The sequence below is a fragment of the Mixophyes fleayi genome, chromosome 1 (assembly GCF_038048845.1).
Source record: "Mixophyes fleayi isolate aMixFle1 chromosome 1, aMixFle1.hap1, whole genome shotgun sequence".
In the NCBI taxonomy this organism is placed as follows: domain Eukaryota; kingdom Metazoa; phylum Chordata; class Amphibia; order Anura; family Limnodynastidae; genus Mixophyes; species Mixophyes fleayi.
In genome coordinates, this window is record NC_134402.1 from 153914257 (window position 1) to 153934563 (window position 20307).

General features: G+C 37.0%; 1 protein-coding gene across 4 annotated transcripts in view; it reads left to right on the forward strand.

Moving 5' to 3' along the window:
- Positions 1–20307, forward strand: part of FAM13A (family with sequence similarity 13 member A) — a 143340-nt gene that overhangs the window by 86216 nt on the left and 36817 nt on the right. For all 4 annotated transcript variants that reach the window (XM_075201798.1, XM_075201790.1, XM_075201808.1 and 1 more), the window contains 5 exons: positions 4623–4664; positions 13846–13887; positions 15072–15254; positions 17986–18169; positions 19926–20002. In XM_075201798.1, coding sequence (XP_075057899.1) covers positions 4623–4664; positions 13846–13887; positions 15072–15254; positions 17986–18169; positions 19926–20002 — 528 coding nt within the window. The remainder of the gene's footprint in view (positions 1–4622; positions 4665–13845; positions 13888–15071; positions 15255–17985; positions 18170–19925; positions 20003–20307) is intronic.

Below are 20307 nucleotides of genomic sequence, written 5' to 3' on the forward strand. Positions count from 1 at the left end.
AAAATATGTACAAAGATTGCTTTTTTACTGTCTTCTATGATAGAGAATCTCTTGGCAATTTTGTCTTCTATACTTGTCTTTTCATCACTGAGTGGTGTATACAGAAACAGAATTATAAACTGTATAGTTTTAGTATTTCAAAAAGGCTAGAATACTTCCTGATCCTTTTACCTGTTTTAATGAGTTTTAGAAATAATTTTAAAATAATGTACAAAACCTGTAGTGACCTAATAGCCCCACTGTTCAATTCTCTTCCTTTTGAAGGGTGATGTTTACCTACCACATTGGTTTTATACTGGGTTTTTTCTTTTTTAAAAAAACCTCACAGTATATGTTTTTTAAAAAATACTTAATCTGCATTGTTTCCATAAATATTAACATAAATGTATTTGGGATTGTATTGAATTTAATAAAATTGCCATTTCGTTCATTTTTTTTTAACATTTTTTCATGATTTTTGCATTTTCCCCAAATAGTACTATAACCCCCTTTTTAACATGGGTTATGTAGGCTCAATAAATAGTTAATTAAAGTTTCCAAAAATCATGCCATAAAATAACAAAATGTTGATGAAATGCCGTTTTTAGGTGAGTTTGGTTCGCATGCATTCTTCCAAACTGGTATCCCTCAGGTATTTAGTAGATGAGGGCGGAGATGAACAACCTGAAGTCAATTGGAGCATTAGAATATTGAGTGCAGACGCAGCACCACAATACATATAAACATTAGGTAGTGATCTGTGAGGCAAACTGATGTGGAACGATTGTGGTGTCGCATGCATCTCAATATGATATTAAGTATATGCATCCAATTTGTAAATATACGAATATCCTAATCTATTTAGGATTCCAGATCAATTGGGTTATATATTGTGAGCAGCACGGTGGCTAAGTGGTTAGCACTTCTGCCTTACAGCACTGGGGTCATGAGTTCAATTCCCGACCATGGTCTTCTCTGTGTGGAGTTTGTATGTTCTCCCCGTGTTTGCATGAGTTTCCTCCGGGTGCTCTGGTTTCCTCCCACACTCCAAAAACATACTAGTAGGTTAATTGGCTGCTATCAAAATTGACCCTAGTCTCTTTTTGTGTGTGTGTGTGTGTGTGTGTGTGTGTGTGTGTGTGTGTGTGTGTGTATTTTAGGGAATTTAGACTGTAAGCTCCAATGGGGCAGGGACTGATGTGAATGAGTTATCTGTACAGCTCTGCGGAATCAGTGGCGCTATATAAATAAATGGTGATGATGATATCCTTATTTTAATGGAAACATTGTTTATTTAGCTGATCTATTAAAACATATAGTTTTATAAGCAGTAAAATAGATCTACAGATCATTTATTTCGACAAAAATGACGAGATTGCACTTGAGTTAAGTAGATGTATAAAACCATGAGTGCTTACAGACATAATAATCTTGCAATAAAAAGGAGGTAGTCAACCATATATGGTTTGTGTCCTGGATGGAATACTAGTCTTCAGAATAACAAAGTGGCTTCCTTTCACAAAGTCTGTGGTGATTAGTACTCGCATCACACGACCCCACTGCCTGGCACACTGTAAACACCCTTCATTTTTTCTTTACCGCCACCTACCCATCCCGCTCTCTCCACCTCTTGATAGCCCCCATACCCTTGCCACATGGCAGAGACGTGTTGGGTTAGCTGCAGGGCATACGCTACTTCCAGGCACTTCTTTTTGAACCATTGGCCTAACCCATACTTGCCAACATCCGAAACCTCCCCTCCAGCAGGGGAAATGTCGCTGTCAATTTCTGGGGGAGTGGCCAAGCGGGTAACATAATTTGACTCCTCCCCTAACTTGTCATCAACATTTTAGCCTATTAGAGCAGGGGAAGGGAGAATTATGTTTCTAAGCCCCCCTGCGACTTGATTAACAGAGTAGCAAGGATTCGGGAGGACTCCCAGAATTCAGGAGTCTCCCGGACATTCCGGGAGAGTAGGGACCTGTGGCCTAACCTGGTGTGCCACCTTCTATCGTATGCCTGTCAAGCTGAGCCGGTATATTATACATATGTGCTATGCACCATGCCTATGTGATTTTGGTAATACCATGCCTGTTTCTTTGCTGTTAAACTTCAAAACTTTCATAAATAAAGAGATTTAAAAAAAGTTCTATCCAACTAGTGATTGGGAGGGGTGAGTGAGGTGTTTATTATATATTCATGTATATTATAATAAGAAGGCTTGTTTCATTTCACTCACAAACCTTAGAAAGTGCCTCCTTACACAGAAACTTACACTGTCTGACTGGTCAGGGTGGAGACTGGACATAGTATTTACAGTTACAATTTGCCTCCAGCAAACCTCTAAAACATTGAGTGTGTTGACAATTTTCTAGCTTGTTGGGCATTACTTTAATTATGCTCTCATTGATATGTACCATTGTCATTAGAATAGGAAAACAGTAGTAGCACTGATTAACCATGAGTGTGTTTAAAGTCACGTATTTTTAAATAACCACTTTATCTCTAAATGAATCTAAATTTGGCATAAAACTTGAAATGGTTTGTGTGGCTTAATTCAGTTTGTGTAGGTTGGACTTGTTTAAAATGGCGCTGCCATGTCAGATTTGCCGTGCTTATCCATTGACACTTGCTTCAAATACCACCTAGTTGATCAGAATCATTGAAAGAAAATCTCACTTGCCTTTTCTACAAAACCAGTTTTAACCCACAAATAATTTGTCATTGAAGCCTTACAGCGATGCAAATAACTATACTTTGCATCAAATAATAATTGGCATAACACCTTTTAATGTGCAATGTGAGACTCTACCATGGATATATATTATCATCTCTGACACAGCTATACAGGAAGCTTACAGTGTATGTACAGTAAAACACTATATCGTGTATTCCCTTACTCTGTCTTACTCCAGCTCTCAATGATCCTGGCAGATGTTCATGTCTCTCCTTTTTATTTTAAGGAAAGGGCTCGTGTGACCTTGAAATGACAAACTGGGCACCCATGTGACTTGAGGTCATAACATGTATGTTATTTTTCTTTTTTGGGTCCCTACTAAAGTAAAACCATTCTAAGAGCCTAGTCCCACATATCCTGTTAATTTTGGTGCATCAGGAATCTTACTTATGGGGAAGAAGAAGAAAAAAAGATTGCAAGCTTATGATTTTGGGTGAAAAAAGGGGACTGTCCTGGGGAAAACAAGACACATGGTATCCCTATTCAAGGAGGATGAGCTAAAATAAGCCATTGCACTGTAACATTACTCTAAAAGTGACAGCTTGAACTAGGGAGTGTTTAACCAATGCATTGCCAGAAAAATACTGTAAACTTTCATGTCCTAAACTTGATGTTTGTTTTCATGTTTCGCAGCATTCTGTCATACTAAGGCAACTGTACAGACCTGTAACTGAGAAGTTGTAAGCTTTTTAAAGTGTAATTTGCTTATCTAGTCGTCTTATAATAGATTGTGTTTTCAGTGGTCCCCCTTAGTTGTCAAAGTGACCTTGGCTGTTCTGTGCTTGGTAAATGGAACAGCTGCAGTGTTATTGTATCAGTGCAATACCATAACACTGACTGCACCCAACAAGTAATAGCACGGGAATGTCACCGCTCGTAGTGATATATGTAAGTGTAATGTCCGTTTTTGTGTGTGTGTTTTAATCTTTATGTAACTAATGACACAGACTGAAATATGTTTGTGTTAAGCAGTTGTCTGTTGTAGTGTCATACATTATTGTCATCACTGTTTGATGTTATGTACCCATATAACGAAGTGCATAGGATGGCAAATTAATCATTGTATTCTTCTGTGATTCATTTGTAGGCGTGTCCATGTGTAGGGGTATGTGAAATATATATATATATATATATATATATATATATATATATATATATATATATATATATATATATATATATATATAATTTATATTTGCATTGCTGACAATAATACAGCAAAATTTATAAACTGTTCACGCCTTCACAAAGCAAGTAAATCCTACATGTCCGTAACTTGCCCTTCTGCCTTACACTCCAAATAACAGACCAAATGTTTTGTGACACGGTAGGGTTGTGGGGTCATTACCATCCCCCAATGATTTTTTACTCTAAATACATTATCTTCATTTAAATAAACATGACCACTGAAATGACACATGCAGTAATGCAGTGGACTTGTCAAACCACACCTTGGCACAGCACAATTCAACAACCATATGTAAACAAGCCCTTTGTTTATGTGATATTTTTTTACCCATGCAACATCCATATACTATTTAGGCTGCCAGTAGGTGGCAGCATGTGCTCGATCTGTTCTCCCTGTGGTTGCATGATGTTGGAGGTATGAATATACTTCAACTGTTTTTTGTTTTGTTTTCTTCTGGAGAGTTAGTTTACCAGGAAGGAATTGTATAATGTAATGCAGTCATATGTCATGATGCACGACCTTCTGAATAATGTAGGAGATGGCCACTGGAAATAAGGTGCCAGCTAGGCAGCGGATAATAATCAGCAACCAAATACTGCATCCCTGAATGATTTTACTGCTAGCGGAAAAAAAACAATAATTATGTCTAATTTCCTTAATTGTCTCCTTTCATCCTGTATCTGTTTGAGTATTAATGTTGCTTTTATTTTTCTGCAGCTCTCAGGAAGATGAACGGCCCATGTCTCCTTTCTTCATGAGGTATGTTTTTTTTGGGTTTTTTTTTTTGCATGTGTGTATTTGTTGGCTTCTCTTTTTGTTTCAGCAACTTGGTAATGGCCTCAATGAGCTAAAAATACAAGTTGCTGCTTATGAAGTTGTGAAAAAAATACTAGTAGGAAACTGCAGTCAGCCTCTCTTTGCCTCAGATGACTAATAACAGAAAAATCAATAGCGAATGTCAATAAAGTGATATAACCTCATTAACTCTCAGACTATGGGTATGTGCGTGTCTGTGTATAAAACACACTCACACTATAAATATAAATATATATATATATATATATATATATATATATATATATATATATATATATGTGTGTGTATGTATGTATATAGTAATGTGTGTGTTGTCGACTTTATTTATTCAAAATTCAGCAGGTAGCAGCAAGTAATGACGTTGTGGATATATTTATTTATATTACACAGCTTAGGTTTTAGGTTCAATATCTCTTCAGGTATGTGGCAAGTTTTTAAAGGTGAGAAACAGTGTAAGGAGTCTGCCTAGAAAAGCAGTGTAGTTGTCTTATGTCTGTGTGCATATGGTAGGTGTGCCTCTTCAGCAGTGCAGCTGCTTGTTGAGTGTTAGACATAAGATATGTGCTTCACAAAAAGTTTGTTGTCATAAAATGCTGTCTGTTGTGACTACATGTAAATATATTATCACACGTGCTTGGTGCAAGTACTTTCTCCACTGATGTTGCCATAAGCTGGGTACACACTACAGAATTTTACACCAATTTTTTATTCCGATCGATTTTTACATGCGATCGATGGTCCGAACGCTTGGTCCATGGACTGCATACACACTAGCCTTGTTTTAGACGATAAAGGGAAGAGCGGACGTCCCTTTAGCGACTTTTAACAGCCATGTTGTCGTGAGCACATGCCCCTCAGGTCGAGGAAGTACCGGAGGATTGTCGTGGATCGGTCGGAAGTTTATACACCCTACACAACGGAAACGAGATTGGAACGAAAATATTTAATGGTACGACCATCCAAATCAGGCGACAATCGTCCATTTGGCCAGACTTTCGACCATTGTGTCACTATACACACTGACCCGACTTTTGAACGAACAGTTGTATGTCGGCTGGTTGAGCCGATTATTGGACGAAAACCCTGAAGTGTGTACCCAGCTATAGGCAGACAGAAACTAGGTACACGTAGTTGAAAGTGATTTTACATATATGGCAGATGATATATATGGTCAGTCTGTCTTTGTGTCAGGATGGGAGGTAAAATGGCACAGGAAATGGTAGACCGTTGAACTTATCTATGTGAGATCGTGTTTCTGTGCAGCTATTACCACTATGCCTCTCAAGGAATCAAAAACAATGCATATTACTTTTAATCCTAAATGTTGTGGCCTAACATGTGCTCTTAGTGATTATACTTTTACAATCAAGCCTGAGTATATTGTGGACAATATAGTCTTTGACTGAGGCTACTAATGGTGCCCTTACACCCTGAGCCTGAGTCATTGAGGGCAAAGCAAAAAAAAATGGAGTAGATTTGCACCTTGGCAATACCATGGTGCATTGGAATGGGATGTAAATCTAAAATGTGTGGACATATTTATAGTTGGGATAGGACATGCCCTAGATCAATTTTAAATTCCAGTATAAAAATAAAGTTAACAAGTATTTGTGTGCTACATGACAAAAAAAAGCCAGCATTTTCTTTATGTAAAAAATAATAGACTAATTTGCACTTCTTGCATTGTAACATAGTTTGTCCAAGATTCAAATTACTCCTTTTTTGCCTTTTTCCTTAATGACTAGGGCCCTCTGAGTTTTTGATAGCCATTTAGGGCATTTTGTACCTAATGAACCATAATCACTGCATGTATGGGCCCAGAAAAATGACTGATCCTGAGAAACAACTAATCCACATCTGTCAGATGATGGGATGGATGCTAAATGCTGACAGTAAATGTGATCATCATCTGACCATGCTAGCGGTGAACTGTCACCATTTCTCAGGTTTGACTACAAACGTATTTGTATGCCTGTGGCCAAATCTGACAGAGATTCAGACGTTTAGGATGGATCAAAAGCTTTCAAATTCAATTTAATATAAAATTAAAGAAAAGAGGAAAAGATTGCCATATGGTTAAGAGATTGCAGCTTGTGATTTGGTCCTCCCAGCTCACTAATCTCACGCCATTGTTTTAATGTGCAGTTCTGTGATTGCAGTAGGAGGGGTTTTAGATATCTATGTATGTTAGAAAACACTGGTATTTTCGAGGATGTACTTAATTTATCTTTTTGCTGTTCTAGTAGCAATGTTTTCAAAGTACTTTTTGTTCCCAGCCTTATCTTATTCACCTACTTCTCATTGAGTGTTGGTTAATGATTGCTTTAGCTCCCATTTATTATTTTTGATTGGTTGTGACACTATCATTCTTACTCTGCATTCCTCTACATTACAGATCAGGCATTATATGTATGCTACTATGGAACAGATAATATATAATGTACAATGATAATATTATAAAGAGTTTGGCACGTGAAGCATTTCTTATTGCTGTGTATTTCTTATCCACGTGTATATGTGAGTTTTTCACCATTGGGTGGTACATAGGGGGTCTTTACAAAACTTTGCTGTGGAGCCCACAAATGTCTGGTTATCCCCCTGCCCATAACACTTGTGTTTGCTTTATGACATGTAACATTAATTCATTCTCTGAATCCGCCATTTAAACCAATTGCAAGAAGATTTCTGCTCTAAGTCATAGCAGTTTAGTTTCCATATAGACATGATGTTGACACAGGAAGTTGCTGCACGGGATGCTGGGTTACCAACCCCGCTCTTAAGCCGATATGGGCAACAAATTTTTTTCCGAAAATATTCAGGTGAACACAAACCTAAAAACTACTAGGCTTTATCTTTGCTCACAGTCATCAAAGCACTATTCCTGCAAGTATGTGTGCATCTGAATATTGTAGGAAAGGAATAGGGATGTGATGCTGAAAATCCAAACCATTTATCAATTTACTAACCATGACTAACATAGAAATATGTCCAGTAGCAAGTAAATAGTATTGTCCTCTTATAGATTACTCTCAGAGATTAGACATCCTACGACTGCTCCATTATGTCCTGAACAAGCGTGATTTTTTAAATCCCTTCCTGTTGATCTCTCTGTATAAGCTAGTACTGTCTTATTTACCATACATGGTCTAATTAAGGCTCTTCCCCACCCAGCCCCCAACTGCCACAGAGCTCTGTGGCCCAAACCTTCACCACTCTGTGTAATAGAAGTATTTGTATTCTACTTGTAATTAAAACTATCTTTTACACTGGCCCTGTGATATATTGCCAGGTTTGCAAGTCACTTTAAATAAAATAATTTTGACTTGTTTTTCCTAATTCCGATCCTCATTAGATTTATTTTTATGCTGAAGACTTTAAATTTACACTTGTGGATTAGTGATTAGCACTTCTGCCTCACAGCACTGACATGACTGACAGGGTCATGAGTTCGATTCCCGACCATGGCCTTGTCTGTGTGGAGTTTGTATGTTTTGCCCCGTGTTTGCGTGGGTTTCCCACGGGTGCTACGGTTTCCTCCCACACTCCAAAAACATACTGATGGATAAATTGGCTGCAATTAAATTGCCCTTAGTCTCTCTTGGTCTGTGTGTGTGTATGTTAGGGGATTTAGATTGTTCCAATGGAGCAGGGAATGATGTGATGAGTTCTCTGTACAGCATTGCAGAATTAGTGGCGTTATATAAATAGATGATGATGATTATTTTGCTCTCGTTTTTTGACGCTGCCACCACCAATTAAATGATTTTAGTATAGCAAGAGTGGGGATTTTCTATATCAATAAGTAATGTATAGAAGTTTTAAAGGAAACATGTTTAGCGTGAGTTTCATTCATTTTGGTCGTTCCTTTTTTGGTTTTGTTAATGGCTTCCTGATAAGCAGTATAGTTTTCTGTCACGTACTGTGGCATTAATAGTCACTTATTAATGATAAATAGGGCAGTTCAGGATTTTTAATGGGCTAAATTAGCTGTAATTACACAAGGTGGCCACTTGCATACAAAAGGAATAATGATTTGGAAAACATTTAACTTTGAACGTCAATGAAGAAATAACCTTCGGGAACCCCACATAAACCACTGTAACTTCTACGTTAGTTACAGGATAATTTGGGCTGTTACTACCATTTTCTATATTAGATCTATAATAAAAATGACTGGCGAAAACAAAAATTTAAGGAACCTAAAGTTGGAAGGTGTAACATTTATGTACACATTATGTAGTGAAGCTAACAACTATTATTGTGCCTACCACTGTGTCAGGGCAACAGGTACCCGGGCCTTTAAACTTGTCACATTTACTGTTTTATTTTTTCAGTATATTAAATTCAGAACATAAAAATTGTGCATTAACATCTCAGAAATAGATCATGTTTAAGTTTGTACCCTACAGAGGTTCACTTAACTCTTATTCACTTCAGTGAAACGTGCAACTTGGCCAGAGGTGCCAAAGACATATGTATATATAATTTCTGCAGGTATAGTGCTAAATAGATTCCAAGAACCAGGAAGTCAAACACCTAAAAAAAAAAATGACTGCTGGTGCCTGCTTGATATAAGTGGATGCACAGCTTTACTGGAACCTAGATTTGACTTATGTGTGAGTTAACATTGCCTTTTGCCCATCTACTAATTATTGCCCTGACCATTGTTACCCTGTACTTGAACAAAGTGAGTTGTATTGTTCAGTTGACTGAACGTAAAATTAGCATTAAAAACTAAGAATTACTGAGAAATGGAGGACTGTAATGAATCTGTAATGTTGCATCATTATGCACAATCTGTCTGCACTGTGGTAGGTTTTTTCCTGTAGCTCAATACCAGCGATGCTTCAAATGAACCTTGGGATAATGTGAAATAGACTTGTCACCCTGGGAACTGAGTTTTTCAATATTCCTACCTTGCAAAACTACAACTATGGTACAGTATACAATTTGTACAAGTACTATAGGAGTGACACTATGCTGTTGTCATCCAATTATACAGAAAAAGGTCATATCATGAGAACTCAACCTACCTTGTACTATTACATTATTAGCCACATGGTACAGACCACAGGATTAAACTCTTCCCCTTCTCAATCTGATATTGCAGTCTACACCCTGAGTTACTTTCTGACGGCCACTGTTACACCTCTGTGGGAAGTAAACAACATTGCAAGTTTCATTGAGCAGCTCAGGGTAAAGTTTTAGCTGTAAATTTGTTTCTCTGTATCCGCAAAATTCTACATCACAGATTTGTGTGTTGTAGGATTTTCAGGAAAGAAAAATGTTATCCGCTTTAATCAGTTTGCCTACTTGTTTTTTGTTTTCTTTTGAATCCGAAACCTTCATCTAGGTCACTATAATAATACATCCCTGTTAGAAATAGACATTTCACATATCGCCATTGTTAATAAATATCTTTGTGCACCCTGACTTTGTTATATTAATTTTAGTCTACTTATGTAGCATGTACTGTGGACACAGGGATTTATATTTGCAAGCCAGAAGTAAATAAAATAAATGAATGTGTTCTTTATATGCATGAATGGGTAATTAAATTTGCTATTTTTATTAAGTTGAACATTTCTCATTTCAACTTGATAGCCTTAAAACATCACAGAGTGAACTGTAAGGTAAATACCCTCTTTTCTAGTTGCAAAATTAAACTCTTAATAAGATTATCCAAACTACAAATGGCCTTTGTTTCACATAGGTGAAGTTGCACAATAAGGGAAAAAATAGAGAGAGCGAAAACTGTTAACTGAAATACTAAGTGTAAACAAAGAAGATCTATTCTGCATATTCTGCACCAATTAAAACCTCACCCACCAACCATATACTCCGTAGCAAGCTGTGACCAGTTATCACACACACATTTTTTATATATATATGTATTTGTGTGTGTGTGTGTGTGTGTGTGTGTGTGTGTGTGTGTGTGTGTGTGTGTGTGTGTGTGTGTGTGTGAAAAATCACAGTGTGCTCAGCTAATACACTTAAATTCTACACACTTGTAGACATACATTCATACAGATATCGTGCTATATAATGTCAGTGGTCACTCCTATTTTCCACAAAGAAGGTAAACACCAGCAGAGTTTAGTCTGCGCCTCTTTCCCTTCAACAGAGTGCTCAACCTGCAGCTTGAGCACTCTGTCACCCGGTAATTTTTTCCACACACAGACTAACACACGCCACTAGGCTTTTATATTATAGATATTAGTGTGTGTGTACCACTGAGTGTATTGAAGTCATGATCACCAGACAATAACGTCTCCGAGGACCCTCTTTCAAATGACTGAGCTAGGTTGAAAGAGAGAGGGTATTTATAGTGCACTGTCCCATCTCCTGGCTTTTGAAATATTTGTGTAGTGTCAGTTTGCCAACGTTTTCTGTGACACTATCACATCCCTGCGTCATTATGTGAGGGACCGGTATCTTTAATTTTACTAGCGATGAGTGGGGCTCAGCCTCACCATTTTTGAGCTATATGTGTAGGACGAATCCCATTCGTCTTTGTCACTAAAGGGGATAAAATATCAGATTTTGTTAGTATTTTGTTTGAGGAACAGAATGTGACTTAAGAGCAGCAGCATAGTAACAGTATAGAATAAATTAACTCAGAAGTTTATATTTGAGCAAACACACCTGAAAATGTTTCGTACTGTATTTTGTACACTGCAAAAATAAATACACTAATACTACCAACTGGAGGATCTCAGAAATGATTAATGGAAAATGGATTAATGAAAAACTCCAACATAGTAGAACAGTTTCATTAAAATTATAATTTCTGACTTGCTGTTTTTAACCTAGACTATTGATTGTGCACCTCTTGGTGAATGCATGAAGTCTGGGACATGAGCCTGGCGTACCTTTCATTGTTATATGATTTAGATGCACTAGTAAACACCAACTGGCAAGTTGTGAAGTGCTGCATTATGTTATATAAATAATTGTTTTTCAAGATTTTCATGAAATGTTAAATATTTCGGTTGCATGCTAGCAGCATTAACCCTACTAAAAAGAAAAATCATGCAATAGATGCCATAAAGTTTCTGGATAGCCATAGAAAGGCTATGGTCCCAGGGCTGCTTCTAGTATTGAAGGTCTTCCTGCTACTTGTTCAGTCTTTAGAGCACAGTGAAGAAGTTAGGTTCTGGTATTGGGACATCACGCTGGTCCCAGACAATGGAAAAGATTTGGCAGCTACAGCCATGGCTCCACCCATTTATAATTCCTTAGTAGTATATTAGTGCATTTTAATCAATACATTGTTTTTGAGCTAATATCTGGTAAATGTCCATTTTGATTGTTGCACTAAGGAGGTATCTTCTTTCTTTTTGCTTTGTTCTGGTTTTTCTACCTCTCATTTCTAATTTACAAATGTTCTATGGTTAAAATTTCAAATAATGAAGTATTATGTAAATCATTATTGATGGTTTATAGACCCAACCACAAAACCCTGTTGCAGGAATAATTATTATTATTAATAATAATAATAATAATAATAATAATATTATTGATCTTCAAGTAAGCCAGTGTTTTTCTTGACTTGTTCGTTTACTGCTTGTGTTAACTTCATTACATTACATATCCTCTATAGTAAATGATTAGCTTCCAGTAATGTTGAGGTAAGATATGTTGCTATGGAGTTGCAGCTTCTACTAGTAGTTGTATGCTGCAGTAGATTTATATTTTAGTAAGATTTTTACAATGAAATATGGCAGTCACCCGCTCATAAAATTGCTTTCAGAAATGTGTATCGTAAGGTTTGAACTGTTGTCTACTTATGGTGTGTCATTGTGGCTCACCTTTTAAGAGTAGTATTGAAATCATGTGGGTTGTTCCCAGAGGGAACAGAATATCCCTGGAGGTTATAATCAGCTCTCCTTTAAAGATGGTGTTTGTTTAGAAAGGTAGGCAACACCAAAAGGTTAACTGGCTTCTGTTTGCATTGATATATTTTATCTTGTGTAATTTGAGATCAGGTAACAAGTTAAGTTATTGCAATTCTACACCTTTAATGACATGTTGTAATAATGGGGTTCCAAAGATCTTATTGAATCAAGATTTGTTTTGTTTTTTGGGGGGGTGTTTTTGATGTAAAAATAATAACCCAGTGTTGTAGTTGGGATATGCTCTATGATAAAAACTTTGAATTCATATATTATCCAATCAAACTTGGTACATTTTTCATTCATATTGATCTTTCACAGAGATTGATGTGGTAAGGTCACATGAGGTTTACGTAAGTTTGAAGTGATGAAAAAAATAATTCTGTTTCCCTCTCTAAAAATAATATTTAGACGGTGGTTTGGGGATACCATGGCAACCACAGTCACATGGCACGTGTCATAATTAGCAGAGAGGCTTTGCAATGCCCCTCTAAGCTCAATCTGCACTGTGTACTGTAAAATTCTCCCCCTCAGTCATTACATGACATGCTGAGAGCTGTGTTTGGCAGCCATACTTGTCTGCCCTCCAGAGAGATTTTGAAAAGTAGATAATGATTTATATGAGGGCAACAGAGAAAAATGCATGTTTAAAAAATACTTGCTATTTAAAAAAAAAGTTGCGTGGTTTTGCTGCTTGAAAAAAAAAAAAAAAAAATACATGCAAACTGTATATGTGTTAAAAGTTGAGATAATCTAGATATTTCTATGATAGCAAATTTTGTTTTTTTGTATTTTTCTCCATATAGTTATACCTTTGTTTAAATGAAATGAGCTCATCTATACAGGAAATCCCTTTTCTCTTTATGGGCTAAGTACAGAAGCTGATTAGGTCCATTCTACCATACTCATAAATGACAGCTAGTGTTCTAAAAAACCCTGGGTTCATTCTCCTGAAATGAGTTGTTTGAGCTCACATATTCAGTGCATTTGTAGTCAATCTCATTATGCTAACATAGGAATGACTGCAACATAAAAGCAGTTTGCATGATGCGTGTGTGTAGGGGATTAGGTCTTGACAGAGGATCATGTTTTAATCCACTTTTGGAGATGATGCAAACCTCCTTTAAACAGAGAGTAACAGGGAATAACCAGGGCTCTTAACCAATGCGTTAAGTGCTGAGTTTGATATAGCTGTGTTACTTAATGCAGTTTTATTCTCTTTTCTGCAGTGGTCACGTGGCCCAAGTCAGCACCGTTCCAGCTGGTAGAGAGTAAGTTACTAAGCTCTGTGTTTGTGTGTGAGCATGATCTCTTGTTGCTTTATGAAGTGATAATGGTGCCATGTATAATTACTACATATGACCTATATGACACCACAATAAGCTTGTACACCACTTACAATGCTATATTTTATAGCAATATCTTAGAATGCATTTATTAATAGTGCTGCAAATACCCAAGGACACTTTGCAAATATATTTATTGTACTTTGTGAAATTATTTTCCCTTATTGGCTTGTTGTTTTTTCTTCCCTGACTGCTGAAACTTTTTTTTTTTTTTAAGTTGTTACTGTGATTACCCACTGTCATCGTAATCAATTGCATTTGACCTTCAGTTGTAATAAGTACTTGAGGATACTTCATTGACTCTAGGGGCCTTGACATACGGTGAATGCGAGTAAACTGAGTAGGCAGTGTACAAAAAATGACTTGCAAAAGCTAATTGGTATGGGGTTATTAAAGTCAGCGAGTTCCACTTCCATACCGGTTTACAATCTTTTACTGTTGTTAAAAAAACTGCTAGTACAAACATGTATATTGGTACCAGTAGGTAAGGGGCTCTAATGTTTTTGGAAGCTTTTTCTTATTTTTTAATTTGGAAATTTGGTTATTATTTAAGTCATGGTGTAGATATTGACTTTTTCTTTTCATGGCATCTTTTGGCTTCCTAGTAATATGTTATTGCTATGTTGTCGCAGAGGAGAACTACATAGGGGTCGAAAAACTTAAGATTTGTAGTGTGCCAAGATTTTGAAAGCTAGACACACCCAGTCAACCCAGCAACTTATGTCAGGTGGTGGGAGTAGAGGTGTTATACATACAGACTGCCAAATGAACTGGCAATAATTGATGGTCTAAACCACAACCTTAATAGAAATCACTGGCATTGTCTCCGTACACTTCAATTAGAGTGAGATCACAGACCAGATCACTTGGAAGTTGTGCTTTTTTTTTTTTTTTTTTTTTTTCTCTTAAGTCCAGTTTATGACAAATTGTGGGTTGTGAGTTTGCACCTGCAAACAATATACACCCCTCCCCAGCTCACTAATGCACTTGTACTTTATGATCTAGTGTGTGATTTCCTTTGAATCCTATGTTGAATAGATGCAGTTTAATGCTTGGCATGTCAGAGATGTCATATTGTTGTGTTGAAGACTCTCTGCTCTGGTCCACAGACTTTTGGAGAGGACAATCAGAACCGCTGTGGAACAACATCTTTTTGATGTACTTTGCCCTGGTAGTCAAAGTTCAGAGGAATCAGAATCTGGAACATCCTCACCCTCCACTAGCTTGTCTGCAAGACAAAGGAGGAGACATCTGAAAGAACAGGATGAGAGCCGGAAAAAACCCAGAGACATGTAAGGAAGTATTTGCTGTATCTCTATACTCAAATGTACAGTTTAGCACATTGTGAGCATCTAACACTTGCGCCTGAAGAGGTGTGATGTGAAGCAGTAAGGGGAGTTCTAATGTAGTACAGTAAAGGTGCGCTCTTCCTGAATGAATTTGTGTGTATAGCACCCTGGGAATGCTGTGATTGTTTCAATACATATATATTATTTTTTGTGTTGGTGAAAACTAGAGACATTATGGAAAAATTGCACAAATTGATATGTTTTGCAGAGGTGCAAAGTTTAGGTGATATAGTCTTTGAGTTCCATTTTTGCTTTGCCTTTTCATACTGTATTTGAAAATACACATTTCAGAGTTTAGGACAAGTCCGTTTCGGAGTCTATGGCCATTTATTCTATGGCTTAAAATGATACACTACTGTTCCTTGTTGATATTTTTCCTTTTGAAAGCCAAATAGAAAATGCTTTAATTTACCTATGTGACTTTTTTATATATTATTAATTCAAGCATAGTAGGGTCAATAAAATGTTTCATTTTACTTAAATGGACATGACACAGTGATTGAAAGAATTTCAAGGTTAGCTTGTTCTGAACGTTATGAACTTGGAAGGTGTGGCAGAGTATAATTTTATGTCTAAGTGCAAAACATAGCTACCCAAGCTTATTTCTAAATCAGATCTATGGTTACCAGTCAATGTTTTCTGTATCAGTATTTTCTGTATCAGTAATAAAATACAGTGGTCAGTAAAAATGACACTGTAGTGACCCTCTAAATTTTAAAATGTTTTTAAAAATACATTTAACAGCAATTGACATAAATGTGTCAGTAAAACACTGGTCATCAGTAAATGTTCATACAAATGTCTGTAAAAATTTTCAGTGGTTGACAAATGAAGATGTGGGTTTGATGGCAGAACAGGACATGTTGCAGAGGTGCCGAGTTTCTGCTATACAATATTTTGGTTCTGCATTTGCTTTGCACTGTACTTGTAAATTTGTTTCTCATGGAATGTTAAGTATATGAATAGATGTTGGATGATGATTGTTAATTCAATCATGACCAGTTTTGTGGAACAGTTTTATCATTTCTTCTCTAGTGAAAACCCTTACATCTTCCAAAGTATGCAATAGTTCTTGCAACCCCATTTTAAGCTCTGGTTACTAGTGCGTCAAATAAAGCCTTTTCATGCCCCCACTCTTTTACCAATACCAGAATGTGACTTTCAGCGTGTTTGCACACATTGCAATTGACAATAGGAGATAAATGACATAGGGGGAATAAAAATAAAGGTGTAGCATTGGGTTTGAACAAATTTTAAAATAAAATAAGCTATTTCATGCAGTCTCTGTAAATTCCCAAGGTTAGATGAGGTCCCAAAATAAACCTTTTAAGGGCCTGCCACTTCGCAATAAAAACAACAAACTGCAATGTCCTAGTGTAGTAAGTGTGTAGATAGGACTAGCAGGTATTTTATTCTTATCACCTATCCTCCTTAACGTCCTTTATATCTCTCCCTTTACTAAAGATGGGTACACACTACAGAAAATTACTGCAGTTGCGATTTCTGTAACCATTTTGACAACGACTGCTGTCCCGATGTGCATGCAGACTTGTGTACATACATGCACTATTTACTTTCAGATCTGTGCTCTTCATCTGTCAACCACCTGCTGAAAAGATTGTGCACCCTATCTGAAAAGATTGTGCACCCGATCTGCCTGCATTGTAGGTCGTGAGTTCATACACACTTCCACATTTGCCCGACATCGTTCCATCGTTGATAGTGATTTTTTAGTTGGCTTATCAAATCAGACAATGCTGTGTGCTTTGGTACAATAAAACATGATCATGGGAGCATACACACTAATACATTATCAGACCTAACAACTTAACATCCTCTTATCCATGCCTCCTCTTTTCTACCTTGTCTTCCTCTTTACTACAATATAGCTTTGCCCCTTTTCCTGTTTTGTTTTGATGTATTTACTCTGCTCAAATACAGTTATATTGCTTTTTTTTAAAAAAAAAATATATATCAATTGTATAATGTTCAATATTTGTTGAATGTTGTACTTCCCCCCCCTCCCGATGTCCCCTTCTTTTTTCTGTTCCCTTCCTTTTCTCCTTATGTCATATAAAATTTCAATAAAATAATATTTAAAAAAAAAAAAAAGAATAAGCTGGTAGTGTAATTAGGAATACTTCTGTGCACTCTGAATCCTTTATTAAGGACAGGTCCCAATCTGATAATTGCAGCAACAGTTCTCGTGCAGTGTCTGGAGCCTTTTCCCAATCTGTCAAGGAAGAGACCCCCAGGGGAAAGATGATTGCGTAAGCAGGCTGGATCAACGGAATTTTCTTTTGTGAATAAAATAGCAGTTACTGACTATTGCTCAGTGTTTCTTGACACTCTGGTGCAGCAATATTCTATCATTGCTATTTTTATTATATAGTTGTTAATGTAATAGAATTTGGTTCCTTGTGGTATTCATACAGTCAACATCATTTTTCACCCAGCTCGGCAGCACTGTTAATATAGAGCTGTTCTTGGTCCAAAAAAAGGCTTTATTAAGCTAAATATATTCAACAAAGGCCTACTAAATTGGTACATATGTACCATATAGAGGATAGGAGGGGCAGAAGCTATATGATAAAAAAGAAAAATAACTTTTAGGAAGGGTATTAGAGTCCAGGGAAAAAACACATTTAACAATTATTTTTTTATTTTTTTTTAGGGAGATGATTAACAAAGAAAATATTCCATCTGGGTGTGGAAGCCTAGAAGATTGTGGTCTGATGCAAGAAGTGGAGAAGCTTCAGGAGAACTGTTCTGGATACATAGAGGAAAGGAGCAAACCAAAGAGACAGAAATCCAGCAGCAAGCTTTCTGAGCTCAATGACAATCAGGACAGCGCGTCGGTGAGTAAAATATTTGTCTCTGAATATTTAAAAGAGACCTGTTCTCTAGTCTGGTAATAGAACTAGTCCAATGGAATGAATACGTTTTAATAACAACTTTTTGCCTCCAGAAGGCCCCTGGCTTTGTCGGATTGGTGTTTGCATGTAGAACAGTATTCATACACATTTGAGAGATGCTTGTAATAGCAACTAGTGTATATGCATTGTATGGATTTGGTGATTGAATTTCCTTTAATGAACAGTATTTACTCATTCAGTGAAAAATAAAATTAGAGCAGTTTGTACTAAAGAGAACATTAAGATTGCTGTGACTTTTAGTATCTGGCAAGGACATTGCAGTCCTCCACTGATTGGAACCTGGAGAGTAGCACTGATCATAACTCTGTTTATTACATTACTTCCCCATTCATGGTGAACCCAGTGGCAGTACTTGCATCGAAGATATGTACATTACGTCAGTTGGTATGGAAATAAAGTGCGGCTGCGGGGAACTGATATGACCTTCTGAAGATTGGTTTTATGCACACTGATTTGGACAAACCATATGGAGCATTTGAAGTAGTGCTGACAGTTTATTTTGCTGTTATCTGCCTGTAGGTGTGATGGAGACATTGATTGTTTGCAGAGGCACACAGTACATGTTCTCTTAGCATTCTAGGTCAACAAGAAACTAATTAGACACTAACCTTTCCACAGTAATAGTGACAGAGATTTAAATAAAGTCATGGAGGGTTTACTATATTTAAGCCTTTTTCTAGTCACATGGTCCAGGGATTCATGGAAACAAATTTACTAGAGCACTACTTGGTGATATTGCTGTATTGTCTTGAATGCTTGTTCAATTACAGCAGATGATGCCAGCACAAATCACTCGCCATTGTATTGGATGAGTAAGCAACATATCACTTGTGTTTTTTGTTTGTTCAATGAGTTGCTGTGCCCAACCTCTGCTTACCATTATATTATTACAGGAAAATATTGCATGCAAAAAGTTGAAGCTTTTTAATACTGATGAGTTGATCGTTGTATTGTATTTGCTGGAATGGTTTTGCCACTTTCAACATTCATCTCACTGTGATTTTGCATGACATTACTCTCAATGAGATATGGTTTGGATTGTTGATAACTAGCTTTGTATCAGTGTGATTATTCCACTTTGGGTATATTGATCAGTTAGTCCATTGCCCCATTAGCTGTAAGTGGAAATAATTATCGAAGAGAAATGGAGAAAGGAGTAGTAGCCCTTCCTTATTACATTGTTTCTTACAAAATTGTAATTATGTAAGCATAACTAATGTGAAATATGACATGGATTTAATATGTGCAAAAGTATTTATCTTCTGGTTCCAGCAGAAATGCCTTGAAACAATAAGAAATGCATGATCTTTACAGTGTTCTTCCCAGAAAATTTTACCAGCCAGTTGGCATTAAGCAACAGCCAGGTGGGGGCAGTTGTAATACTTTGCAATAATAGGAAAAATGTTGGAGGTTATTGCCCACACCTACCAGGACTGGTGGTCAGTGGTCTCACACACTGCTGGCTGTAGTGCTCACATAGTGCCTGTTGTAATAGAATAAACCATTGTTTCTCCTATTATAACAAGACTCTGATGGGCTCCAAGAGCCAGGTGGCAAGTAGAACCAGCCAGGTGCAGCACCTGGGGAATAGGTGATTGGGAATACATTGCTTCATACAAAGACTACCTTAACTGCAGTACACATGCATTTCTCTTTATTACTGCATTTTCTGTTGCAGTGCACGGAAAACTTTGTTACTTCCAGAAGTGTAGACAGACAAGAGTTCAGCAACATGGAAGTATTGTCAGAAGCAAGGTAATTATCTATATTGAAACAGAATGTCTAGCCTATCCCCATCTCCCTTTACAGTTATTCCCCTCTGGGACAACCTCTCTCTTCCCCCCAGGCCTTTCATTACACCTGTCCCCAGTATGGTCTAAAGCCGGTTTCCCTAGGGCGAGTATATCCCCTCAATTCTCTGGTTTGGAAGATTTGCCATAATCTCAAAAGGACAGTTCCACCAGTATCTGCAAGTCAGACGTTTTCTTTACTCTATTAAATCCTGCTTTTTTGGTAGGCCCATTTCCTCGATAAGAACCTCTGCCTCTCCAACCACTCCT